Source organism: Malus sylvestris, chromosome 2 (assembly GCF_916048215.2).
Source record: "Malus sylvestris chromosome 2, drMalSylv7.2, whole genome shotgun sequence".
NCBI lineage: Eukaryota > Viridiplantae > Streptophyta > Magnoliopsida > Rosales > Rosaceae > Malus > Malus sylvestris.
This window is the reverse complement of record NC_062261.1, coordinates 30,585,429-30,613,334: the sequence shown is the minus strand read 5'-3', so window position 1 is coordinate 30,613,334 and position 27,906 is coordinate 30,585,429. Positions and strand designations below refer to the sequence as shown.

Here is a 27,906-nt window from a genome sequence, read left to right as displayed (position 1 = left end):
GAGTATTTTATGTTTACAACTATACAAAGTTAAAAAATTCAGTTTTATTCCACTAAAGGCATCCAAATCCATAACTCTGTTACTGGCACCTTTTTCATTTTGTACGACAATGCTGAACTGTAAATCAAAAGAAGAAGGAATTAAAAACATAATTTGATCACTCATGAATTGAATAACCCTAAATTGCATACAAATTGAACTAAATGAAAATCTAAAGATGAAGGGAAATTTGTCATAATTTCATTATGCAAGATTTCACTATGCTAGATTTCATTTTAGGCACCAAAACCAATTCATAAAATTAAAGTTGGGGTTTCCATATTCTCTATTAGGTATCAAGAGTCGTGAAAAGCTCGGAAATAACCAAAGTACACACCTAAGAAAAACATAAGCAATAAAGCATTTCCAACTCCTCAAGTCATTCATCAAACATGGTAATACAATCATCGAGACACACTCAATCATTTATCCTAAACCTAAATAAGAATAATTAGGTTTAGGATTAATACCCAAATAGTCAAGCCTTCACTTCTACTTGTTTTGGTCCTTGCTGCAAAAATGCAGGCCTGTCGTTATGCTCCTCTGGATATGGCGTCAAAAAGTATTTTTCCTGCCTACCCTCAACATCCTAATACATGGATAATGCAGCTTGGTTAACAACTCTCCTCCTATGCTTCTTCAAAGCTCAAAACTTTCACACTCAATGGATCAAATAAGCCTTGTTTTTAATACCCTTTTGGAGTTTGATCTTTAAGTCAGTTAAATTTTTTATTTATTTTGTCTGATTTGAATTTGTGGGTTTTATCTCCCAATCTCAAAAGCTTATAGTTTTATATATTAACAATCCACACAAAAATAAATATCACTCGTATGATAATCATTTTCTAATCCCCATAAATAAAACAACTCAATATCTTCTTCTAATCCCAATTCTTCTATCATATAATTGCCATTAATAATCCCATATGTGAAATCATAATCTATGTGATAGAATTGAGAAATAATAAAAACTCAAATTCCAGAAACAACGAACATGCAAACTTCATATGGAAATTGAAGGTTTACCTGCAGATCAAGTGTTCTGATGTCATCCTGCAACTTGGTTACCTTAATAAAATTAAATTAAATTAAAAAAAAAAGGATCCATTAACAATATAGAAACCAAATACATATTGAACACTATACCTCTCACATGTACAGACGATATATGGAAGCCAAAATAGACACTCAAAACTAATACAAAAATACTACATAAATTTTTGTAGTATTTTTGTATCAGTTTTAAAATAAAATTAAAGGGGTCATATTGCATAACAACTGTATAACTCCTGCAGTAAGCTTCAGCTCTGTCTCCAATGGAGCAATGATAGACTCAACGGGTAACATTTCATCATCTTTCTGTGCAGCATGAACTCTTCAAAGTGTGACTTCTGTTGCAATATATTGATATAAAACAAAACCCCCACAATTAGATTAATTCGGGTTTGACGACCAAGCAGAGGCCGAATCAATTTTGTTGACGATCGTAGCAAGAACCTTGGGAGTAAGAGAACTCGTAATCCAAGATAGGATCATCTGGTCAGTCTGGATCCATTCATTATATAATGGAATGACTTTGTCGGTGAATTTACCATTGTCATCAAGAAGAAAGGCAGAGGGGCATTGAGTTTCGCCAGTAACATAAGAGAGTAAGTTGCGGCTGCGCAGCAAGGGAAGAAACTGAGCATGCCAGAGAGGGTAGTTGTTGCGGTCGAGCTTGATCGTAAGAAAATTTGTGATGGAGGGAGCAGCGGAGGAGGAAGAAGATGCCATAGTTTAGGATCTGCAAAAGAGAAAAAAATTATAATAGGAACCGTTGTCGTTAGACGCTGGCTCGTGATACCATGAAAGATAGTAAATATGATTTGCAAAATCTCAACTCTTAATTAGAGTGAGCGATGTTCATTGATATTTATAGGAGTACTATACAAACACACGTAGAACTAGGATTACAATCTAAACAGGACGTGGACTAAATATAAGTTAAGTCAGTATGAAACTTGTTCTGCAGTAGGCATGTCGTCTGAGGATTCCATGTTGGAATTGGATTGTGATTGTGCAGTAGCAAACAGAGATGGAATGGGATTTGGTTTATCATTTTCTTCATAGTTTCATGTACTTCAAAAGATATATGATGTAAATTATACTTAAGTATTATCATTGTATAAAAAAAATACTAAATGGATATATCACATTTAAGTTTAAGTATGTTGATTACCAAAATACTTTAAATGGTTCCTCAAGTTATGATTGTTTACATCAAGAAATTAATGATATACCCTCTATTTCTATAATATATGTATCTTTGATTATAAAATCAATAGAACTTTTTACTATTGATCTTAACATAATAGAACAGATAAGAGCTAATGAGATCGAGCTAAGCTACTTCACCTCTTCCATAAGACCACGTCTCCACCAAGCCTAGACATCCCGACATTGCCAAGATAGGTGTGTCGTCCTACCTGCAAGATTTACACAGAAATGAAAATTTGAAAGAGGTTTAAGCATGAACAAATTGTAAAACCGCAAAACTTAATAACACCAAATTGTGTTGCAAGCAAGCACCAACCCTCATGAATAAAAGGTGGGTACACAAATTTGGCAGGAGATGAACTTGTTTCATGAAACGCAGCTCTGAGCGACGACAATCTTTGGTTCTAGCGAGGAAATGTTACATGATCTAAAATCACCTCCAATTGGTAATTATGTAAAGAAATAGTTACACGAAAAATCACATATATATATTTTTGAACCCAATCTACCAATTCAGTGCAACAAAAGCAAGAGGTGAGTTGGGAAAAAGCATACTTTCACAAAGCTAAAAGCTTTTGATATTCCACGACTTTCTTCTTCTTCTTCTTCTTCTTCCTTCTGAACATCTTCTGATTCAGGGATGGCAGCTCTGCAGCCTATTTCAGTATCCCCAAATCAGTTTAAATTTTTTTAAGGTTTAAATACAAAATTGGGCATAATAAAAACTGAACCAAAAAGTCTTAATTGCTTAACCAAGTGAGAGAGGATTTTGGAAAACAGCGCCAGGCGGCTACGGCGTCCACAGTAGGCTTATTGGCTTTCTTGGCATCAACCCCAATCTTATCAAAGCAGAGACTCCCATTGGGCCGCAGAATCTAAACGAAATCCTACCATAATCTCACTGTCACATAAAAATTAAAAATTAAACAACTAAATTTGCCCCAAAATATTGTTTATACTTGTCATGCATATATATAGTATTGATTACCGAGAAAAAAAATGGAAAATTCCACAACCCAGTAACCAAAATTGGAATAATAATACAAAAGTTTTACCAATCGTAGAAAGATAGAGGAGATGTTGAGCATGAACATTAGATTAGAGCCTTAAGGGCGTGTTTGTTTGACCTTCTTAGGGGGGACTGTTCTGGACTCCACTAATTGGTATTGTAGTCTGATGTTTGGTAGGGGCAAGGATTAGGTTTAATGGGATTAGATCCGACTCGCACGGATTAAACCCTCGCTAGGAGTTCTTAGCGAACCACCCCAAAAACGTCCAGATTCATAAAACCTCCTCCCTCACGTCGTCCTCCTCATCCGATTGCGCTCTTGCGAGAAAGAACCTCGATCATCCTAGGAGAGAGTGTCGTCGACGTCCTCCTCCCTCACGTCGTCCTCCTCATCCTTATCTTTGCATCCTGCTTGCCGTCAGCTGCATCCTGGTCGCCCTCATCTGCATCATGCTCCTCATCTGTTCCTCTCGTCGTCCACTCCCTCGTCTTCACGTAACAGATCTGCTCGCCCTCATCTGCCTCCAGTTGTCTGGTAAGCTTCGATTGTTCGATTTTTTTCGTCGATTTGGGTGGATTTTTTTCGTCGATTTGGGCGGATTTGTTTTGGGTTTGAGCTTTATTTGATTCTGCAGTTGAACAAATTTTAGGGTTTTGATATTTGGGTGAAATTGAGATTAGAAATTGGGGTTTTCATAAAGCTTGGAATTTGGGGTTTGAAATTGAGATTAGAAATTTGGAATTTGGGGTTTGAAATTTGGAATTTGGGGTTTTCATAAAGCAGTGTGTGTGTATGTAAGTATGCAGTAGAAATTTGGAATTTGGGGTTTGAAATTGAGATTAGAAATTTGGAATTTGGGGTTTCAAATTTGGAATTTGGGGTTTTCATAAAGCAATGTGTGTGTGTGTGTGTATGCAGTGTGTGTGCGTGTGTATGTATGTATGCAGTGTGTGTGTGTGTGTGTGTGTGTGTGTATGTAGTGTGTGTGTGTGTATGTATGCAGGGTGTGTGTGTATGTATGTCAGTGTGTGAGAGTGTGTATGTCCGTGTGAGTGCAGTGCATCTGACCAGTGTGTGTGTGTGTGTGTGTATGTATGTCGTGTGTGTGTGTGTATGTATGCAGTGTGTGTGTGTGTGTGTGTGTATGTATGCAGTGTGTGTGTGTGTGTGTATGTATGCAGTGTGTGTGTGTGTGTATATATGCAGTGTGTGTGTGTGTATGTATGCAGTGTGTGTGTGTATGTATGTATGTATGTAGGGTGTGTGTGAGTGTATGTCCGTGTGTGATAGTGTGTATGTCCGTGTGAGTATGTGTGTGAGTGTGTATGCAGTGTGTGCATCTGACCTGTATATTTGTTGCCTCGGGTTAATGATAACTTTTTTTTTTCCAACACCACCCGTATATTTGATGCCTCGGATTGTGACTTCGCTAGTTACTTTGATCTAGTTCATTTCGTATCATAATCACTTCATTTCCATAACCCTTAATAACAGTAAATATTACATATATAATGTCCTTAATTTGTTTTTTGTTTTTTTTTGTTTGGATAGATATGGATCGAAGGAAGCTTTTATTGATCTTATTGTTAGAGATGTCTTATTTGGAGACAATTTGCATTTGTACGATTCTTGTGTTGATGATGCTACGTGGCAAACAGAGACATGTTGAACGACCCACATTGACTAACCGTTCACTTATTAGACGAGAGATTAGTTTGTGTTATCTGAATGGTATAATAGGGAATACTGATACTGAATGTGTCAACGAATTGAGAATGGATAGAAGGACTTTTGGCATATTATGTGACTTACTTCGTCAAGATGGGAGGGTAAAAACTGATGGTTTGGTGTCTGTAGAGGAGCATGTGTGTATGACTTTACAAATATTAGCACATCATACTAAGAATCGTAGTGTTGGCGGTAGATTTTATAGGTCGGGAGAGACTATAAGTAGGTATTTCAATATCGTATTGCAAGGAATTTTGCGATTACAAGGTATCCTACTAAAAGTCCCTCAGCCTGTGCCTATTGATTCTACAGATCCTAGGTGGCGATGTTTTAAGGTATGATGAGAATTTTTTTTCATTTTCCCTAAGCTTTAACTCTTCATTCCCTTTGTATAAATTAACAAAAACTTTTTTTTTTTTTTTAAGAATTGCTTGGGAGCATTGGATGGAACACACATTGATGTGCATGTACCTGAAATTGACAAACCAAGATACCGAACAAGAAAGGGTCGAGTCGCAACTAATGTGTTAGGTGTGTGTTCAGGAGATATGCAGTTCATATATGTGTTTACGGGGTGGGAGGGTTCTGCATCAGACTCTAGAGTGCTACATGATGCAATTACTAGGCCTAATGGTTTTAAGGTACCAGCGGGTAAGACTATTACTTAGTCTCAACTTTGTAAGTTAGGTCTAGTTCTGTTTGTCAACTACAAAACACTAATAAGGTCTGTTTTTTTTTTCATTAGGTTATTATTACCTTGTAGATGGTGGTTATACAAATGGTGAAGGATTCCTTGCACCCTATAGAGGAATACCTTATCATTTATCTGAATGGGAGGGACGAACACCTTCTAATAAGGAAGAATATTTTAACATGAAGCATTCTAAGGCAAGGAATGTAATTGAACGCTGTTTTGGCTTGCTAAAAGGAAGGTGGTCGATACTAAGGAGTCCATCTTTCTATCCGATAAGGACACAAGGTCGAATAATTACCGCTTGTTGCCTACTACACAATCTTATTAGGCAAGAGATGTCTGTAGATCCAATGGAGAATTTTCCAATAATAGAAGATGGACAAAATACAGAAGAAGGTGAATATGTTGGTAGTGTTCAAACATCTGACCAGTGGACTGCAAAGAGGAATGACATGGCTCAGGAAATGTATAATGAATGGAGAGCAATTAGGAACCAGCAACCGAACTAGCTATATGTGTTAATGATAACATTTTATTTTAGTATTCCTTTTTATCATGCATTTGTTAGATATTAGCACAAAGATTGGATGGTATGCAAATTAATTGGATATTATGCAAGTTGATTGGATATTATGCAAATTGATTATTTGTATGGTATTTTCCTTCATTAAAATATTTTTTGTTTAGGTATGGATAACGAAAATATTTTGAATGCTACTCAAGAGCCAAAAGGAAGAAGGCGTAAATGGGAAGCATTTGAGGAAGAAGTATTACTAGGAGTTCTTGAGGATTTTGTTGCTCGGAAGCAACGGTGTGACACCGGTGCTTTCAAACAAGGTACTTTGGTTGAAATAGCAAAAGTTGTCAATGTTTTATGTCCTCATTCAAATATAAAGGCAAATCCACATATTGAGTCCAAGTTGAAGAAATGGAAAAAAACATATAGTATGGTCGTTGACATGATAAACACAAGTGGATTTGCATGGAATGATGTCAAAAAGTGCGTTGAAGTTGACAGTGATGACTCATGGCAAACTTATGTGCAGGTTCATATCCTATTTTATTTATACATTAGTTATATTCTTGCTGCTATATTTGTTACGCATGCTAAATTTTAGTTTTGCTATGTTGATATAATCTTAGAGAAATAAAGAAGCCGATGGATGGAGAAGCAAACCTTTTCCACTGTTTGATAGATTTGCATATATATTTGGAAAAGATCGGGCTACGGGTAATGTAGCCGAAACCCCTGCTCAAATGGTGGAGGAACAAAGTCATGATCATGTTGGTGAAAGTGATATTGGAGGTGAAAATTTTGTTTCTTCAATGAACCAACAAAGCCAACAAAGCACCCCATCTGAAAATAGCCAAAGAAAGAGGAAAAGAGCTGTGGGAAATTCAAGTGATGGAACCGAGGCAATTATCAGTGGACTGAAAGATTTTTATGTTGAAAGTGGGAAGAGGATGCAAATGGTAACTGAAGCTTTAGTTCAAGGTATTGCAGATCATACTGACATAGCTAATGAACTTGAAGTAATGGGTCTCTCTCCTATGGATCAAATTGATGCATTGTCTCTTATTTTGGATAAACCAAAAAATGTGGGAGTGTTCAGGGCAATCAAACCGGAACTCAAGAAAGTGTTCGTCCAAAGGCTTTTAAGCGACAACGCAAGCGGATGAGGATTTTGGCTAATGTTAACATGGATGTATTTTATTAATGTTAACATGGATGTATTTTATTAATCATACAATCTTATGTTATGGCTTATAACTTAGCTTTGCACTAGTATTTTGGCTTATGTTAACTAGCCATTTTGTAAATTATGGAGATCTATTTTGGCTAATGTTAACTAATGTTAACTAGGATTTTCTAAATTATGGAGATCTTCTTATGTACTTGTATTTGTTGAAGTTGCATGTATTGGGCACTATTATTTTTCTTCTGTTGGGTGATAGAGTTTAAACTAAGCTACATTTGCAAATTAAACCCAATTCTATTAGCAGGTAATAGAAACAAAACAATTGTCAATTTTTTTTAAGATTCATAATATACATGGCAAAAATATGCTCCAATTAACCCATATCATGAGATTTGTAGCATTACTCTATTACACAATGGCAAAAATTTGTAATCCTAGTCTAAGCAAACACAAATCTGGTGAACAGTACTGTTTTTCTTATCCTGCTTCTTAGTCCGACATTACACCAAACGCTTCACTAAGTTAGTCTAGCTTAGTCCAGTCTAAGCCAGTCCAGCTTAGTCCCGGCAGCTAGTCCAGTCCGAGACAGTCTGGCGCAACAAACGCACTCTAAGAGTCTTAATTTAATAAGAGGAGTCTTAATTCAATATTGAATAAGAATATTAATTTAATAAAAGTTAATACTCAATCAACCAAGTTCCCCATTTCAAACTACCCATCAAATATTTAACAGCAATACAAGCAATAACAAACAAAAAATTTAAACTACTCCAAAAACTGAAACCCTTTTAATTTTCCATGTGTATTCAATGATTTGCTTCCTGTAAAAATAGGAAATAAGGAATAATTATTTGGAGATGGAATCTCATATAGAGCTAGCAGAGGAAGCAAAGAAGATATGCAAAAGCAAATTAAGAGATCATTATATTACAAAAGCTATAGAAGCAAATTAAGAGATCATCATATTTGGAGACAGAGACACATATAAAGCTACAAAAACAAATTATTACCGCTAACAAAAACTGACCTAATTAATTGGATATCCTGGCAAGTACTGATCAAATGTTTTATTACAAAAAAGAGGTAACTGAGAAACCTCATACCTGAGAACTGAATTTAGAAGCTGGACTATGCTGTTGAAGTGAAGCAAGAAGTAACTGCTCCATTTCAAAGGCCGCAAATCAGAGTTTGCAGCTGTCCTGATTAATGCCATTTTAAATTTGACATTCGTCTCAATCTGTATCATGTGTTTATAGACGTTTAGTTATAATCATAAAACTCAAATTTTTGGTTCAGAAGTTCAATGATGGTTATATGATGTCTACGTTGAGGGTAACATGCGGAGAAATTTTGGGGATAATATTGTTCAAAAAATTATCAACAATGTAGATTCTCCAAAAAATTATATTCTAAGGCCTAAAATAAAGAGTTAGCCTTCATGAAGTGAAAGCAACACATATAAGTCTAATGCTCCAAACCAAAAAAGATACATTGTAAGGTCAACAATTACAACTTCATAGTTTGTCATGGTATTCTGATGTACAAATTAACTAACAAACCTTGAATTCCTCAAATGTTAGTTTCGGAATAATTTTTCAGTCACCGCTACAATCAAAACCATAGCTATTGTCTGGAAATAATGCCTGTAGCAAATTGAAACCAGATCATTATGTTAGACATTGAAATAAAGAACAAAAGTGATGATACTAATAAGACATAAATTACAATAGATGTTGTGTAGTTTAATATGTCAGCAACATGGATAGCTGGTAACCAAAGATAATTAACAGATAAGAATGTATCATTGTGTAGTTAGCTCACCGGTATATGATTTCGACCCAGAAGCTTAATCTGTATCAATTTGTGTATAAAACACTTGGCCTAAATTTATACAGGTATGCATCAATTAATGACACATTGTCATAGTACTATCTAAGTGTTAATTCCATCGGGAATAGAATGGACGGAGGGGGTTCCAAGTTCTTCCTAAAACAAAAGGCTAATTCCCTTAACAATTCAGAGCCTTTGAAATATGCAAAAAAATGGAACCACAGTAAAGCTTTATGTACGCCTATTGTGAATATATTATGTCAACGTGGTTCTTTCTTTCTTTCTCAAATCGCAGTATTCTTGACCTGTGTTCTGAAAATCCATTAAAAATACAAACAGAGTCCAAGCTTTCAGCTTCCGTCAGGCTTTTATCTCCGTCTTTTTTTCTTCGCCGTCAATCAAACAGACGGAGACGTTTTCCTATTGTTTTGGTGAACGAATACAAAAGAGTATAAGAGGAAGGGAATAGGGGAATTCGGCCAGCCATGAAGCTCAGCCAAGAAGAGCAGCCAACCTCCTCCGAGTCGAATCGGAAAATGACGTCATGGGCTGCCTTGGAGCGACTGCCCACGCGCTCGAGAGCAAGGAGAGGTATTCTACTCGCGGAAGATCAAGAACGAAACAGAGAGATTGATGTGAAGGAACTTGGATTAGTAGAAAGGAAAAACGTTTTGGAAAAAAACCACAAACCCAGAAAAATAATGAAAAAATTTCTAATCCACCTCCAACCCACGAACCCAGAAAATTAATGAAAATTTTTCTAATCATTAAATTGGATTCCACCAAATCATGAAATTTTTTCTAAAGTGTAATAGGTGTAGAAAGTACTTGTGGTGATGAGGAATAGTTTCAGACCAACCTCGATGGCCGCTGTCGCCGGATTTCCGTCGGAAAACTCGAAACCGAACCAAACTCCTAGGTTCTAGGGAGATGATAATGATGCGAAATTCAATATGCAAAATGTGAAGGAGAGGAATTTCAATTGGAAAGATCTGGAGCAAAGTTGCTGCTGAAATTTGGGGAAGAGAGCTCCAGAAGGTTTTCAATTCGAATAGATGTCGATCAGGAGGGAAGAAATCACGGAGGAAGCAGAGATCGCAAAGCAGAGATCGCGTAGCAGAGATGGAAGGGAGAAGCTTTCTCAGTTTGAAGTTTCTCGAGGTTTCTGAAGAAGTCGAGAGCAGGGCCAAAACCGTCGTTTTAGTATATACTAACTGCAGGTTTAAAACTAGACATCCCTTGTAATTTGTTTAAGTTGGAATACCAGAAGTGACATTGTATTTTCATAAGACGTCGCAAAAATCATGTTAGAACCTGTGATGAAACAATTTTTGAGTCAGATCGTATGAAAGGACGGAGTACAAAAATCAAAAAGCTCTTCATGTTCGATAATGGCAGTCATACATGTTGCAATGACGTTACATCACTTACAAGATCACAAAGATTCAATTTTCATACTATAGTAAACATAATTCTCAGAATATTAACTAAGAAATTCTTTCAAAGAAGACTAGAAACAAAGAAAAATAAAATTATTTATGTTGACTACAAAAGGCTTCAAAGCTACACACCGAAGCCCCAAAAAACGAAGAACAAATTGTCCTGAAACAATGCACACAGCCAAATCATATAACCAAGAAACATATCTAAGGATATAAGATCACAAAGATTCAATTTTCATACTCTAGAAAACACAACTCTCACAACATTAAATAAAAAATTCTTACAAAAAAGGTTACAAAGAAAAAAACGAAATTATTTACCTTGAGTATACACGGCTTGAAAGCTAAACGGTTTCAAATCTACACACAAAAGCCTCAAGAAACGAAGAACAAATTGTCCTGAAACAAAACACACAACCAAATTATACAACCAAGCAACAGATCCAAGAATATAAACAAAAGTCAAACCTGTATAGCATTGGGTAAACTATGGTAATTTGTTGGTATAACTGATCTGCATCAATAACTCTGTTGGATTTTTCAGCAGAGAAAAAGATATTTTTTTGTTTTTTCCAAATGAAGTTTATGTTAAACGAAGTATCATTGGTTGTTAAATTGTTGGTATTATACTATGAATAAGCTGGAATAATTAGTTTGGGCAACTAACTGGAAAGTTGTTTAAAAATGTATTGAATATACTGAAACAGTTCTAATTAAGAAATTTATAAAATGTACTAACTAATTGAAACAAATTATTTAATTGTTTAGTTGCCACTATTGTTAACGAAGTAGCATGCATCACACTTCTATTGAACACGTGTTTTCCTATTTATATAATTGCGATTAACATGTGGTAGATAAGTTATAAAATGTAAACAAGCATATTGTGTAAGAGCATTTTCTTTTGTGTTAAAGATAAAATTGAAAACAGTGTGTTAATTTAATAAAAAACAACAGATATGGTGGTATTGTAATATGTATTTTTGAGTAAGAATTTTTGTTTTCATGTGTGGAGGATTTTGGTAGACGATGGGAACATTTTCTATGTAAACACACAAAGTATTTAAGCAAGAACTAATTTGTATTTGTGGAGGCATGTCCATGTATTTAACTGTAGTAAAAAATTAAGATCTATTTATACCGAGCTTGATGAAATAGGGCAATAAGCAAAACTTTTGGAGGACATGTAATTGTTTAATACAAAAAAAAGACAAAAAAAAAATACAATAAAAAAGTATAAAGAATTGACAAGTGCAATAAAAAATTTATGTGAAACTTGTAGCAAAAATGGGAATGGAAAAATTAAAATTAGCAAGAAGTGGTAGATACATATGAGTTCACCTATTGCAGGAACGTGTATGATTTGACAAAGTGAAATATGGGTTGAAGCAAAGTGAGTATTGTGCAAGACTGTGTAAGTCAATTTTGTGCCCTTTCTATTGTAAGAACGGTAAGAAAAGATGTTCAGAGATGGACCAGATATGTCTCATTTAGTGTCTCCGTGGAGTACAGAGATGGAATTTGATAAAATGTTTGGGCTTTGATTATTTAAAGTATTATCATCACTTCCATCTCTCCTCTTCAGAGGAATTGGTTCCTACCAATATATAGACAAACACTTTCTTCTTTTGACCTACTGTAAACACATGATAAATTGCTTGGCTATTCATTGAGGGGTTTAAGATGCACATCCAAAAGCATGAATCTAGATGCTTAACCATAGATATATTTTGTTGACATGGTTTGGTTCAACAAAAGAACACAATATGAACAGGGGAATCGTTTAATCTATCTAATGATTAATAAAAATGTTGCGGAGATAGATTTAACGATTTCCTTATTGTTGTGATGTTCTTTGGTTCAACCAAAGGTTGTGGAGTGGGCACCTTTTTGGTGGCAGTGACTTTGATAATACTTTGGATGCGCAAATCAACGCGTTAGCAGGTAGGAAAGTAATTAATCATGTGTTAAGCCCAGGTAAAAAGCAAATACTGTGCATATATATTGGTAAGAACTAATTCCCCCAAATTGGTAAAAATTTAATCTAAGCAGAAGACAGTTATGAAAAAAAGAATAAATTATAATTTTTTAATATACCTTTTTTTTTTTTGCCCAGTTTTAACATACCATTGATTGTTACACAAATGTAATTTAAAATAAAATTTTAGTATTACTATATTTTCATGTCATCTTTTTGAAATCTTAAATAAAAAGCTGTAATTTAAAATATTGATTGGAACATTTAAGGGATTATTATGAGATTCAATCAATCGATCAAGTCTAAAAGAAATTTAATAAAATTCAAAAATTTATGGGATCAATATGTACAAAATTCACGAATTATGAGACTTAAAAATTAAAAATTTAAAAAAAACAATTTCTACAATAAAAATTCATGCACACTGCACATATTTTTGTGAATTTTATTGAGTAGTATTAAGGGAAATAATGTACCCAATGAATTCATACATACAAAAGCAATGTACCCACCAACTTAGACCAAAAATAATTTATGTACCCATAACATAAATAGCATATGGATACATACTGAATTTACAAGAAAACTCATGGGTACATTTAAAAACTCAAGGAAAAGAATGTACATCATACCACATTGTTTTATAGACATGCATATGTGGGTACATAAAATGCAACAACCTTAAAAACCATTTTACATAATATTCTCCAAAAACTTTGTACCCATATATTTATGTAAAACGAATTTGAACCAACCAAAACATATTATAGCAATAGATATATTAAAACGAAACATGTAGATTAAAAATGTACCCATGGATCACTACAATAGAATTGGCCTTTTACGGCGCACAAAGGGTGCCGTAAATGGAAATTCACGACGTGAGCCTCCAAGCAGTAAAAGCCCCTGTTGTAAAAGATGTTTTGACAAATACGACGTACTCTAATAGTAGTGAATAATTTAAGTAAAACACGCCATAAATGTTCTTAAGGCATGTCCTACGCGCCTTAATTGGTATTAGTTACAGCGTTAATAGGGTGTCGTAATACTGAAAAACAATTACGACATACTTGTGTGCAGTAATTTATATTTGATACAGCATTTGTTGAGTGTCGTAATATTGTGAAGGTGATTACGGCATACATCGTGCATCGTAAAAAAAGACTACCATCAACAATTATTGCTGATTTTAGATGCCGTAATTTACATCTATATTTAGCATATCATTTTTAGACAGACCTCACTTCATAACATCTAAACTGATACAATAGAAGGATAACAATATTGATCATAAACATATTAAACTCCAAATACTTTAAATTAATTAGTAGAAATTGTCAATTACAATACAATTCTAAGTTTGGACATAAACAAAAAATCTGAATTGTTTTGTTCCTTTTACAACTGATGCACATTCTATAGTTGACAATACAATAACAAATTGACAATATCTAACCAAATTGATACTAGATATATCTATGGTGGTGCTAGATATATCGAACCAAATTGATACTAGGAAGTTCAAGTAAATAAACAAATTGACAATACAATAACAATAGACTCACAATCGATTTTAACAACGAAACTAAATCCTTTCTACCCTATTCAAACCTTTAGATCATGAATCATGATCCTTCTCTTTCATTTTTTTAATTGTATCTCACTCACTTTTTCATAATTTTGTTGCTGAAGGCCCTAAGAATTTCTATGTTGTCCTACACCTGTCTTAATATCAAAATATTTGAAAATTATCACACTACGTACCATTTAGCAGTTATAAATAAGTTGGTGGACCAAAAGGAAGGTGTCTTATAATCAAACCATCTGGTACACCACGATGTTTCAATGTTTTCAGAAATAACCTGCAGTATTTGAAAAAAAATAGACATCAGTAGATGCGCAACTATGGAGAAGGACCAAAACATCATAACTTTTAACAGAGTCAATGATCATTTCTAGTGTCTAGTTAGATTGAAAATGGCAGAGCTTTTAACAGAGTCAATGAGCATTAATAGTTAGAAGGCTCATTGAAAAAGTGTATCAACCTCGCCACCACGATTCATTTGTTGCGCAATGGGAAAGACAAGTTTCAGTTCTTGCGACAGTATCAACATGTGCCTCAGGAGCTGCAACCTGTGTGTCAGGAGATGCCTCACTTGGTAGATCATTACCCTGTGATTTGATGTGTCACTAAAACTGATTTCACAAATATTCAATATGATACCAATGTTATTAAATCACTAACCTGATTTTTCATAAAAAGATACACCAATTCTGTCAGTGCTCTGACCTGATTAGTTAAATTGTGCACCTTTTCATCCATTTGGTGATTACGCAATTTTTGTTGTGAAAATATTCCAAGCTTTGTAGGAGGAACACCACCTCCAACTCCTCTTGCACGACCATGTCGCTCAGCACCAAAAACTTTGGAAAGAACGTCACCTCGAAAACCAGATGATGATCCATTTCCATATTGCTTAATTTTTTTCCTAACGTTGCACATCAAAGTTAAGACCTCATTCATCATTGCATATCAACAAACAAGAAGAAATAAATGGTTAAAAATTACTTACAATAGTCTCTGCAGCAAGCAAATTGGATGGTCCACCACCCTTTTTAGTATGTGCTGCAATCCAAACATCACCTCTAGAAACTAGAGAAGGGTCTACACTTTTTCTTTTCTACAAAATAGAAACATAAATGTAGTAAACACACAGTAGAACACAGAATAAAATTAGTAAATTGTTCTTGTCCTGTAGAAAAGAAGGCACTAGAATGAAATGTAATTACCAAATCCTCCGCCAACCTACCATATCCCTTGCGACTACATGTGTGCGGAGTTGCTTAGACTTCATCTCTCTGAATGTTTCGCTTTTGTCCTATCAAAAGGAAACCAAAGATTCATATCACGTATCAATTAGCTAGCATGTACCAAATCTATCTTCAAACTAAATTAACATGCAATCAAGATAGAATCATACACATGTTTAACTAACACCAAATTCTTGTGTAGACAAGGCTTGGTGTTGAAATAGACTTTTAACTACTATCAGTTTGATTTCTCTGACCCAATTTTGAACTCAAAAGAAGATAACTAATCTTAGAAATAAAAGAAAAGGAAAATGAGCTTACACTTTGCAAGGGAAGTCTTCCAATCTTGAATTAATTTGACATTATTTGGTTTTAGACGAAGCCTTGCTTTCCAATTTCTTGCTTCTCTTATGGACTTCACAACTACTGATATATGTGATCTGCAAACATTATTCATCCTTTCAAAACAATATGTTCTTTGCCAATCTTCACTTAATACGAATTTACTCTCTGATTTGATAAAATATCCATAACATTTACCAAAAAATATATATTAACACAAGTAAAATTTATAAACTATAAATTGTTCACCTTGAAGTAGAGGGATCAGAATTGACTTATCTGCATATTACCTTGATTAGGATGTCCTTTGTTTTCTTAGGAACATCCTTCCAAGTATCAAATGTTATAGGGACAACCTCTCGGACCAAAGAACCCATGTAAGAAGATAAGTCAATAGATCCGTCACCAATAAACTGGCCGTTTTCATTCCATTCAATCTCAATTCGTTGACCATCATTTGTGGAAATTGTCTTCATTCTAGTAGGACCCCTCTTTCTTTTAGTTTGATTCGACTCCTCTGTAAATAGGTCATCTGGTACTTCTTCGTCCTCTTCTTGTAAGATCTCAGGTGCAATATCAACATAATGTTCTTTAGATCGGCCTGAAAGCCGCGATCTTTTCTTTCTTGGAAAAATCATCCTCAACTAATGAACCTGGAAAACAAATACTGATATTACATATTTAACAGAATTTTGTTATAGAAACTATTGTTGTACTCATGATTATAAAGAATTAAAAAATGTCTATACTCATGATTATAAAGAATTGAAAACTGTACAGTCAATGATGCTGCCCTTAAATTAGTGAGAGTCATGTGTATTTCATACATGAATCATATCCATGTAATGCACTCCACAAATTTGTAAAGGAAAAAGAATCTTGGGTAATTTGGACATGTAATCAAAATTATGTATAAATATGGATCTAAAATTACGCGTCAATACATGCTTATTTTTCAGTATTGTATGTATGAGAGTAAACAATGAAAGTATAAAAGCAATAAACACCCCTTCAAAAGAAAAATATAAATGCCAACAGCACCCTGCTACTAGGGCTCTACAACTTTGTCTTGGCCATCTTATCAACAAAACATAATACACATAAGAACGATTGACTAGTGTAATTGAAACACACTAGAGTCTTAAAAAGAAGAGGCTAGCCACCACCAGTTACATGGCATCTAAAAAAAATCCTTCTTTTGAGCATATAAAGATCTTTATGAAGAATGTAATGGCTAAAAGAATTTTTACTTCAAATGGCAGGCATTCACATATAAGTAATTAAAAGTAACAGGATTTACCTTTACATAAAATGCCTTAGACTTTGTACTCTTCAGGATCCATCCACTTTGTAGATAACTACTCATCTCAGGGCATCCACCAGTTTGCTACAACCAGAACACAAAACCAACCAAAATACCATACAATTTCTGTAAGAACTACATATGACCTGAAAGAGTTATCTCCACTATCAAAGACTGAAAAATAGTCAGTCAATGCACATATATTCATGCAAATATTTTTTGGAATATCATGTCTCGTATTACAGAGTTCTGAAATAATGATAAACTAGTTTCAATCATTGAAGTCATCTCCCTAAAAAGGATGGACCAAACCATCATTAACAGCGGCAATTACAAACCTCGGAATTACAACACCGGGGTATTGCTTGATGTGGTGCAAAGACTCACAATCGATTCTAACTATAAAGCCATAGCAACATTTTGATTGCAGTTTCCCACAAATCAAAGTTCAAAGTAATTAAACTTCAGAAAGTGGATTAATCATCCTCAAACCCAGGCAACCAAGAAAACAATTACAAACCTAACTGAGATTCTCAACCAAATTTATTACCTAAAATCCCTTAAAATTACAGTGATAGAACAAATCTAAGAAAAGCACCATAAAGTTGAGACTAAACAAAAATCTAAAGGGGACAGGATAGGGTTGATACAGATTGAGAGCATACCTAAAGTTTTGGAGAACGAAATGCCGCAAAGCACCCTGTATTGGGGATTTCAGATCTTGAATGGCGGGGCACTTCGACGGTGACGGAAAGCAGATGGGCGACGGTGACGACGAGCAGACGAATCGACGGTGATGACGAGCATATAGAGCGACGGCGAGCAGATGGAGCGAGATCGATGGAGAGGAGAGAGTTACGATGTCAGTGAGAAGGGAAGGGGGTGGGCTCTCGACAATTAATATTGGGTAAATGAAAATGCAATTGCAATGTTTGTCTTTCAAGTTTACCAAGAAAATACAAACCTTTTAACATTGAACTTTAACGAAAAACTTTCGGCACTGTTCACTTTAACGAAAAATCATATTTTAACACTAAAAAGTCAATTTTGGTACTATTCATTTTACCTTTTATTTTATGCTTATCGTTAAAACTCAAAGTTTTCAAATATTTTTCATTAATTTTTCTTTTAACATTTGAGGGGAATTTAACAAAAAAAATAAAAAATAAAAAAAGAAGCGGCTAAATAAAAAAGAGAAGGCGCGAGAATGAATTAGTGCGCGGGCTTCTTTACCACAAAACTTCTGTGCTAAAAGCCATTATTTACGACGTGTTATTTGCGCCATAAAAGGTACAACCCAAATATATAGAAAGTCAACTTCACGACATAACGCAAAGCTTTAAAAGAAAAAGAAAGTGCATAGTATAAATTGTCAAATACGACACACAATGTTTAAATTGTGAATAATTTTATTTACAACTTGCACAAAAGTGACGCCGTGAATGATAGATTCTGCACAAGTATTACGACATGAGCTTTATAAATCTTGTGAATAATATCATTTAAGGCATGTCAGTACTGTACACCTTGTATATCTGTGTGTGATTTTGATTTCTTTGGTTCTGGATGGATTTTGATTTCTTTGATTCTGGGTGGATTTTGATTTCTTTGATTTATGGGTTTGTTAGGTACTCAAGCCTAAGGGAAGAGCCCAACTCAAAAGACTAGTCCAATAGGTGGGAGGACCCCTTGCACTTAAGTACCACTACACAATTTCTTGTGTAGCCGATGTGGGATCATAACATTACACCACATTTCGAAAGACCCAACGTCCACGGTGGCACCAGTCGGCAAGTCCCCCGTCGCCAAGGTATAAAATATCGATGATATCGGAAATATCGGTAGTCCAAAAACACGGAAATATCGATGGAAATATCGGGATATTATCGATATCGATAAAAATAATATGGAAACCACAGAAATTGTAAGAAAAACTTGGAAATTTTTATTGAAACTTTGCAGGATGTTTATTTAGTCAATTATCTATTAGTTTTGTAGACATCGAAATTTCGGTAAATAAATGTTGACCGATAAATCAAAGTGTCAACGCTCATGTATTACATAAATTTTACACGTAGCGTGTGACTAAACGAAAATTGAAATGAGTTGGAAAAGTCATCAAATAGGACACGTGTCAACACCTGGCAGAAACGACTTATTTCATCTGGGATATTATATTCAAAATTAGGCCTTGGAAAATTCTATAAATACAAGCCCATTTCATTCATTTAGGGGGGACCAATTCATATTACACCTTGAAGCTCTGAAGCTCTGAAACTCCGAAGCTCTCAAGCGTCCAGGTTCCCGAAAAATCAAGAAAGTGTTCTTCGTTCATCGTTCTTCCAAGATCAAGCCTCGACAGCCCTTGGATCAACAATCATCCACCTTCAAGATCAAGCCCCGACGGCCCTTGAAGAAAGTGTTCTTTGTTCTTCGTTCATCGTTCTTCCAAGATCAAGCCCCAACGGCCCTTTGGATCAACAATCATCCACCAATTCAAGATCAAGCCCCGACGGCCCTTGAAGAAAGTGTTCTTCGTTCTTCGTTCATCGTTCTTCCAAGATCAAGCCCCGACGGCCCTTGGATCAACCATCCACCAATTCAAGATCAAGCCCCGACGGTCCTTGAAGAAAGCACCATCGTTCATCATCCGTTCATCCAAGATCAAGCCCCAACGGCCCTTTGGATCAACAACTTCGACAAATCCACACATCCAACCGTTCTTCAAGATCAAGCCCAAAAGCCCCTTTAAAGATCCGCTCAAATCCACCTTCAAGATCAAGTCCACGGCCCTTGAAGAACGTTCATCCTTAGATCAAGCCCAACGGCCCTTTGGATCAATCACACATCCACAAATACACACCTTACGGAGATTGAATCAGAGGATCAAATAGAGAGAGATTGTAACCCAAAATCATCAAATACATAATATTTGTTTGTGCACGTTCGTTCTTGTCTCTTTCGTTTCAGGAATTTTCCGTGTTCACAAATTGGCACGCCCGGTGGGACAATCTCTACCTCTCATCTCTTTCTTCGTTCAAGGAATCCAAGCACACCTCAAAGTCAATGGCATCAAGCAAAGGACAAGCCATTCTCGCAACCACTGAGGGAAGGATCCTAAGCACTTCTGCCGCAAACAGACAATCCATTGGCGCCACAACCGCTCCCCAACATGCTACTTCAAAATTGGTGCCGCTAAAAGAGCAAGGGGAGCATCCAAGGTGCGAGTCTGTCATCAACCTGACCTCGCTGGGGGCACCGAAGCATGATGCTGAGGCACATAAGATGACATCCCAAAGCAGCCAACGACGTTCTTCATCAGCATCCTGGATGTCTAAAGGAAAGTCACGTCTATTGGTCGCACAAGTCATGACTATCGGCGTTACCTCCGTTGAAGAACAACTGGCTCAGATGAATGAAGCAATCGCAAGGCTGACCCGAACGGTGGAAGAAAAAAGACTTGCAAATTGCAGCACTCGTCAATCGACTAAAGGCGCAGGACGGCGATAAACCCGACCCAGAGAATGATCCACTAAAGAGAAGAGATGACGAAGAAGATGAGCCTCAGGTGGAGAAAAACGATGCAAAGCCGGAGCCAGACCAAGCAGCGGCACTCATGGGATCTCTTTCTATCCAGCAGCTGCAAGAGATGATCACCAACACCATCAAGGCACAGTACGAAGGGAGCTCAAATACCTCCGGGTTGTACTCGAAGCCGTATTCAAAGAAAATCGACGCCTTAAGGATGCCGAAGGGTTATCAACCGCCAAAGTTCATGCAATTTGATGGAAAGGGAAACCCGAAACAACACATTGCCCACTTTGTTGAAACTTGCAACAACGCAGGGACCGAAGGGGACTACCTCGCCAAGCAGTTTGTGCGCTCACTAAAAGGAAACGCCTTTGAGTGGTACACTGACCTAGAGCCTGAGTCCATCAACAACTGGGAGCAATTGGAGCGGGAATTCCTCAACCGCTTCTACAGCACTCGCCGCACTGTGAGCATGCTAGAGCTAACAAGCACAAAGCAGTGGAAGGACGAGCCAGTCATTGACTACATCAACAGATGGCGCACTCTAAGCCTCGACTGTAAAGACAGGCTCTCGGAAACCTCTTCAATCGAGATGTGCATCCAAGGCATGCAATGGGGTTTGCAATACATCCTTCAAGGCATTAAACCGCGGACCTTCGAGGAATTGGCCACTCGCGCCCATGACATGGAGTTGAGCATCGCCCATCATGGGAAGAAAGAACCAATCGCCGACTACAAGAACGACAAAGTTCTTGGGACAAAGGTGGAAAAGGCTGCATGGAAACCCACCAAGGAAGCGATGACGGTCAACACATCTCCCGTCAAAATATCCACACGAGGCAAGGCGATTCAAACCGAAGCTTTTCGTGATCAAGAGATGCGTAGACGCACTTTAAAGGAGCTTGAGGAGAAGACTTATCCATTCCCCGACTCTGATGTGGTTGCCATACTGGATGACCTGTTGGAAAAGAAGGTGATTGGTTTGCCTGAGTGCAAACGGCCAGAAGAGATGAATCGCACCGACAGTCCAAAGTACTGTAAATTCCACCGCTTCATCAGTCATCCGACAGAAAAATGTTTCGTGCTGAAAGATCTCATCATGAAGCTGGCTCAGAAAGGAATCATCGAGCTAGATCTTGACGAAGTGGCAAAGTCAAACTATACCACCTTCACTTCTGGCTCTTCCGACTCAAAGTTTTCACCTCAACCGCTGGGGGCATCGTCCAAGACAAGCAAAATTGAAGGATGGACTCAAGTCACTCCTAAGAAATTGCACAAGAAGCATACGTCTCCTCCACAAGTCCGCCAATTGAAAAGGGGGCAAAGCAGCTCTTGTCAACCTTCAAAGCAACGTGAACGTGTTGAAGATGATGAAACTACGACACAAAGATTGTCTGTTGCCATCACGATGCGCGACTTTTTACCCGAAGACTTCTTCAATCACGCGGTCAAGGCTCCTTGCTATGAAGATTGTGAGGAACAACTCTCTCGGATCGCTTGACGAACCAACAATGCTCCTTGTTCGCACGAGCCTAAACTGCACGAACCAAAGCTCCTTGTCTGTAAGAGCCTAAACTACAAGACACCAACGCTCCTCGCCTGCATGAGCCTAAACTGCAACACGGCATCAAATGCTCCTTGTCTGCACGAGTTGAAACTGCGAACGACACCAAATGCTCCTTGTTTGCACGAGTTGAAACTGCGAACGACACCAAAGGCTCCTCGCCTGCACGAGCCTAAACTGCACGAACCAACGCTCCTGGCCTGCACGAGCATAAAAGGCAACACCAACGCTCCTTGTCTGCAAGAGTTGGAACTGCAAACGACACCAACACTCCTTGCCTGCATGAGTTAAAACTGCAAACGACACAAAAAGAAAATACCAAAAATGTATTTGAACTACGTTGCGACTTGATCTCTTCTTTGGAGGGGTACGTAGGCAGCTCGAATGTTCAATTTTTTCGAGTTCAGTCACATAAAAAAAAAAAAAAAAAAAAAAAAAAAAAAAAAAGATTTCTTTTACATACATATACATACAAATATATATATGTATATCCATCAGCAGCAAGCCTCTCAAAAGGAGGCCATCCAGGCCCAAGTGTCAGCCTCCAAGCCCAATTCGTCATCTCCCTTGCCCATGGCTTCACCGTACCTCTTCAACCAAACCCAGATCTCTCCAAAGCAACACTAAGCCCAAACTGGCACACAGCCCAAACGCAGAGCCCGTAGCCTCAAAACGACATATCTGAAGCACAAGTCCTCGAACAGATGGGGAGGATGGGTAGCAATTCGAGGCTTCACTCGGCGAATCTGAACGACTACAAGCTTCTGGAAGAGGTCGGATATTGCGCCAGCGCAACGGTTTACAGAGCGATCTATCTCCCTTTCAATGAAGTCGTCGCCGTCAAGTGCTTGGATCTCGATCGGTGCAATAGCAATTTCGAGGATATCCGGAGGGAGGCGCAGACGATGAGATTAATAGATCATCCCAATGTCGTGAGGGCGTTTTGTTTATTTGTCGTTGAAAGAAACCTTTGGGTGATCATGCCACTTATGGCAGAGGGTTCTTGTTTGCACCTCATGAAAATCGCATATCCGGATGGGTTTGAGGAGTCGGTGATTGGTTCTATTCTTAAGGAAACTCCTCCTCGATAACTGCGCTCGAATCCGTACGGGCAATGCTGAATTGGGTGCGACTGAACTGAAATGGAAGCCCTTCCATCCGCCCAAATCCAGCGCTTGATCGTCACCGAGAACCCAATCAACACAGCCCACTACAAGCACTCCCGAAATGCTAAACCCACCACGAAGGTGGCCGTCACCCACAAGGTGTTCGACAAAATGCCCCACTCAGATACCTTCGCATGGAACAGACTTATCCAGACCCATATCGCCAATGCCGACTTCCACCACACCCTCGCCACTTACCACCAAATGCTCATCCGCGGCGTTCACCCCGACAGACACACTCTTCCTCGCGTCTTGTCTGCCTCTCGCCTTTTGGCTGATCTCTCCCTCGGCAAGCAACTCCATGCCCACGCTCACAAGCTCGGCTGCTCTGGTGACCGGTACGTGGTTGCTGCTCTCATTGAGTTGTACGGTCGCCTCGACAGCGCGGACTCCGCGAAAGGGCTGTTTGACAAGTCCCTGGTTACGGACTCTGTTTCATGGACAATGCTGGCCAGGCTGTACATTGCGGAAGGTAAACCCGGCAAGGCGGTTCATGTGTTTGAGAGAATGGTGGAGTCCGGAGCACAGATAGATTCTGTGGCTGTGGCGACGGCGGCTGGTGCCTGTGGCATGTTGAGATCGTTGATTGATGGAACAAAAGTCCACAGGGTTGCCAAGGAACGTGGATTGGAGTATGATGTGTTGGTGAGCAATACCATCTTGAAAATATACATGGACTGTGGCTGTGTCGACGAAGCTTGGGCAGTTTTCAACCAAATACCGGAGAAAGATGTCATTTCTTGGACAGAAATGATTCATGCCAATGTGAAGAGGGGATGCTTCAATGAGGGTCTTAAGCTGTTTAGGCAGATGGTTGGAGACGGGGTGAAACCTGATCCGCTCTCGGTCTCTAGTGTTCTCCCAGCATGCGCAAGAATGTCTGCAGGTAAACATGGCAAAGAGACTCATGGATTCTTGCTGCGACATGGTATTCGAATGAATCTCACCGTTCTGAATGCTCTTATGGACATGTATGTCAAGTCGGGATTTATCAAATCAGCTGCAAAAGTTTTTGCCAGGTCGAAGTACAGAGATCTTGTTTCGTGGACAGTGATGATAACTGGGTACAGCTTACACGGACAAGGAAAGATCGGAGTAGATTTATTCTGCCAAATGGAGAAGGAAACGAGTACACAGATCGATGAAATCACCTATGCTGCTGTCCTTCATGCTTGCGTTGCAGCACGCATGGTCGAGGAAGGGAAGTTTTACTTCAACTACATCAAGACACCTACAGTTGCACATTGTGCTTTGTTCGTAACTCTTTTATCGCGTTCTGGGCTGTTTTATGAGGCAAAGAACTTTATTGCCGATAAAAAAGACCGCAGCGGATCCCGTCATGCCTGAACAAGAGCTCAAGGACTACGAGATCAACCTTAAGGATTGCAGGCCCATGGTGCTCGACGCCCTCTTCATGCTTTTCTCGTCAAAATCACCTCGCCAGTACCTGCACCAGTATCTTAAAACTCCTCGAGGTCCTGCCATGGCGTCTCTGTCCGTCACAGCTGCCCTGTCCTCCTCCGTCTCTTGCCTCGCAGCTGCCACCAACTTCAAAGACCGCTGTCAAACGACTAGCCAAGCATCCTAATTTATACAAAAAAAAAAAATGTGGTAGAGCAAAGCAGAGTGGTGCTGTCACCACGTGAAAAAAAAAGGGGCGTGCATCTGGCACCACGTGAAAAAAGAAAAGAGAGTGGTGGATCAAGCACCATGTGAAAGCAGACGAAAAAGAAATAATAATAATAAATTAATAAATTAATAAATAAATAAATTAATTAAAAAAAAAAAAAGGTGAATTCTTGGTGGCTAGCACCATGCAAAAAAAAAACAAAGGGAAAATGGGTTTTGGGATGGTGGATCACTCCACGTGAAAATATATATATATATATGTATGTATATATGTATGTATAAATGTGTGTGTATAATATATACAGCAAAAAAAAAAAAAAAAAAAAAAAAGCATTAAGAGAAATAAAAATCCATTTTATTTATTTTTTCTGGAAATTTTACATAAAATTGCATTCTACATACCAAAAAAAAAAAAAAAAAAAAAAAAATTTACAAATGGGCAAACAAACGGGAGGGAGTCTTTATTGCTCAGGTGGTGTCTCAGTGCTCGGTGGAGCTCTAGGGAAAAGAGACGTCGGAGGTTGACTGTTTGAAGTCACACCACTCGGTGGAACTCCAGAAAGAAGAGGGGCTGGAGGTTGATCATGAGGAGCTTCACTACGCGGTACAGCCCCAGAAGACGAAGGCAAATGCTGTTGGAACGAACCCACAAACCGCTGATGATCAAGTAAAATCTGACCATCAGATTCCTGCATCTGGTCAATCTTCATCTTCATGTTTGTGGCATAGTTGTGTGCAAGCTTGTGCAACTGTTTATTCTCATGCTTGAGCCCTCTAATCTCCTGTTTAAGACTCATCACTTCAGCCGCCAACGATTCAACTTGACGGGTTCGAGCAAATAGGCGTTGGGCCATGTTGGACACAGAACCCGCATACTGCACACTGAGAGCCAGAGAATCCTTAACAGCCAACTCATCAGACCGTTTGGAAAGTAGTCTGTTATCTCTGGGAGTGACAAGGTTTCGGGCCACCACCGCAGCGGTCATATCATTCTTCACCACCGAATCCCCAACAGTAAGAGGACCAGTAGGGGATATGAAGGATGGGCGCCATATGTTATCTGGAGAAGACGAGACTACATCTTCACCAAAGTTCAAATCAAAACGACGGTCGGAGGGTCCAGACATTTTCAAAGTGTTGAAGGAAGAAGAGGTCGGACGAATCAAGATCTTAGAAGTGCAAGAAAGGAGTTTTCACAAGTAAAATTCAAGTGTGCTTTGAAACGAACAGCGTGCCTCTATAAAAAATCAACACTCGACGGGATTTCAGAGATCGAAGAGGCGAGCTCAGAATTCGAAGAGGCCATTCAAAAATCGAAGAGGCAAGCTCAGAAATCGAAGAAGCATCTTGCTTTTCCAGACGCGTCGGCACCCGTCACACGCAAGCTCAGCTTTGCGAAAATCACGGGCAATTTGTCGAAGTGCCGATCCCAGACATCGAAGAGACGCCAGTCTTTTCCAGACACGTCAGCACCCATCACACGCAAACTCAGCTTTGCGGAAATCACGGGTAATTTGTCGAAGCGCAGATCCCAGTTATCGAATAAGCGCCAGTCTTTTTCAGCCGCGTCAACACCTGTCACATGCACACTCAGCTTGGCGGAAATTACGGACAGTTTGTCGAAGATTTCTGATAAAGAAGGAAGCACGTGAAGCCATATAGATCAATCACGCATTGGTTGCCGACACGAGTGAAAGAATAGTACATCTACAGGTATCAAAGAACTTCCTATAATTGTCTACCTTCGCCTTCCATAGCAAGGCAGACACACAAAGTCTTTCTTCATCTCCAAAGATGTTTTCCCAACGAAGCCTCTCGAGTCATTCAGTGTTCCTTATTCCTTGGGGTACCTCTGCAAGCCAATGACTCCAAAGCAAAAGTATCTCATATCACCAGGGTAGAAAGCAAGAGTATCTCATATCATGCGTTCTCCCTGTCCTTTCCTTTGTCCTTGTTCTTACCTACAAAGACAAGGATAAAAAAAACAATATGCCGGAACTTCCACTCAAACTCGGGTAAGGAACCGACTGCTTGGAACCCTTCCCTGATTGTCTACCTAGCACTGCTCTCGAGTACTCGCCTCCCGCTGCTACTGTACTTTCAAAGAAGCTGCCACATTTGCCCGGAGAACAGATAAGGCAAGTGAAAATGATACCTTGCAGCATGTGGAGACAACGTGCAAAATGAACAAGCAGAGAAGAATGCAGCATGAACAGTCAACTCAGCAGAAAGAGTCTGAGATGAAGAACTCGAGAAGATGCCACATCTGCCTGAGGAACAGATAAAGGAAATAAAGATGATACCTTGAAGCATGTGGAGACAAGCGCAACAAAGCACGTGCTGATTCATCCACTACTTCTTCAAAAGCAAGAGTATCTCATATCATCAAAGTTGCAATCACTCTGACGGTGAATCCGTTTTGACCCTCAAATTCTTGGGTCGGCTTACTAGGCGTTGTGGGCTGCACGTGCCGATTCACCACCCTTGAATCAAATCTTTAAAGATCAAGTCACCAATTGGAAGAAAAGCCCATCAATCTTGAGGATCATACCGTTGACCAAACTGCTCAGGTGTGAATTAGAAAGATTGAACAAAGCAACAAGTCGTCACCTTCACCTCGTGCCTGCTTGCCATATGTTCGAGTCAACCTTCAAGAATCAAGCCTCGACGGCCCTTGAAGAAGTTTCCAACCAAATTCAAGATCAAGCCTCGACGGCCATCGAGGAAATCACAAGTCCGATTCAAGATCAAGTGTCTACCACCCTTGAATCAAAACCTAGTTCAAGAATAAGCTGTGGAAAATCAACAATTGGAGGAATCCAGAAAATCCTCCAACCCAGTTCAAGATCAAAGCTGTGGAAAGTCAACAAGCGCAATAAAATA

General features: G+C 38.4%; 3 protein-coding genes and 1 long non-coding RNA gene across 7 annotated transcripts in view; 2 read left to right on the top strand and 2 right to left on the bottom strand.

Annotated features, from left to right (window-relative positions):
* Window positions 1–27,906, top strand: part of LOC126612193 (rust resistance kinase Lr10-like) — a 103,100-nt gene that overhangs the window by 23,818 nt on the left and 51,376 nt on the right. The gene's annotated exons all lie outside the window — the stretch shown is intronic.
* LOC126612955 (uncharacterized) lies at window positions 516–10,455 on the bottom strand. The gene is made up of 9 exons (XR_007619509.1): window positions 10,086–10,455; window positions 8,987–9,070; window positions 8,531–8,664; window positions 3,049–3,196; window positions 2,851–2,951; window positions 2,434–2,504; window positions 1,537–1,822; window positions 1,186–1,430; window positions 516–628 (listed from the first exon to the last, which is right to left on the bottom strand). It is a non-coding gene; the product is annotated as an uncharacterized LOC126612955 (long non-coding RNA).
* On the top strand, window positions 6,356–7,666 carry LOC126612323 (uncharacterized). Of its 2 annotated transcripts, none has more exons than XR_007618999.1 (2): window positions 6,356–6,564; window positions 6,871–7,666. XR_007618999.1 is itself a non-coding variant. In XM_050280720.1 (2 exons), the coding sequence occupies exons 1-2, from the start codon at window positions 6,675–6,677 to the stop codon at window positions 7,405–7,407; spliced, it is 636 nt and encodes a 211-aa protein (XP_050136677.1). In that variant the 5' UTR covers window positions 6,582–6,674; the 3' UTR covers window positions 7,408–7,629. The 2 variants fall into 2 exon arrangements, 1 of the variants encoding a protein (XP_050136677.1); XM_050280720.1 differs by lacking the exon at window positions 6,356–6,564 and adding an exon at window positions 6,582–6,773 and having other exon boundaries at window positions 6,871–7,629.
* On the bottom strand, window positions 13,977–18,066 carry LOC126612529 (uncharacterized). Of its 2 annotated transcripts, XM_050280975.1 has the most exons (8): window positions 17,799–18,066; window positions 17,131–17,217; window positions 16,121–16,483; window positions 15,810–15,928; window positions 15,488–15,556; window positions 15,250–15,358; window positions 14,923–15,164; window positions 14,718–14,849 (listed from the first exon to the last, which is right to left on the bottom strand). In XM_050280975.1, exons 5-8 carry the CDS (start codon window positions 15,530–15,532, stop codon window positions 14,718–14,720), a joined length of 528 nt encoding a protein of 175 aa, XP_050136932.1. In that variant the 5' UTR covers window positions 15,533–15,556; window positions 15,810–15,928; window positions 16,121–16,483; window positions 17,131–17,217; window positions 17,799–18,066. The 2 variants fall into 2 exon arrangements, with proteins under 2 accessions (XP_050136926.1, XP_050136932.1); XM_050280969.1 differs by lacking the exons at window positions 15,810–15,928; window positions 16,121–16,483; window positions 17,131–17,217 and adding an exon at window positions 13,977–14,539 and having other exon boundaries at window positions 14,723–14,849; window positions 14,923–15,166; window positions 15,251–15,358; window positions 15,468–15,556; window positions 17,799–18,062.

Coding starts and splice junctions, on each gene's coding strand:
- LOC126612529 (XM_050280975.1), bottom strand. CDS start 15,532: ATGAAGTCTAAGCAACTCCGCACACATGTAGTCGCAAGGGATATG. Junction 15,359..15,487: donor ATGTAGTCGCAAGGGATATG/GTAGGTTGGCGG, acceptor TCTATTTTGTAG/AAAAGAAAAAGTGTAGACCC. Junction 14,850..14,922: donor ATCTTTTTATGAAAAATCAG/GTTAGTGATTTA, acceptor ATCAAATCACAG/GGTAATGATCTACCAAGTGA.
- LOC126612323 (XM_050280720.1), top strand. CDS start 6,675: ATGGTCGTTGACATGATAAACACAAGTGGATTTGCATGGAATGATGTC. Junction 6,774..6,870: donor CATGGCAAACTTATGTGCAG/GTTCATATCCTA, acceptor ATATAATCTTAG/AGAAATAAAGAAGCCGATGG.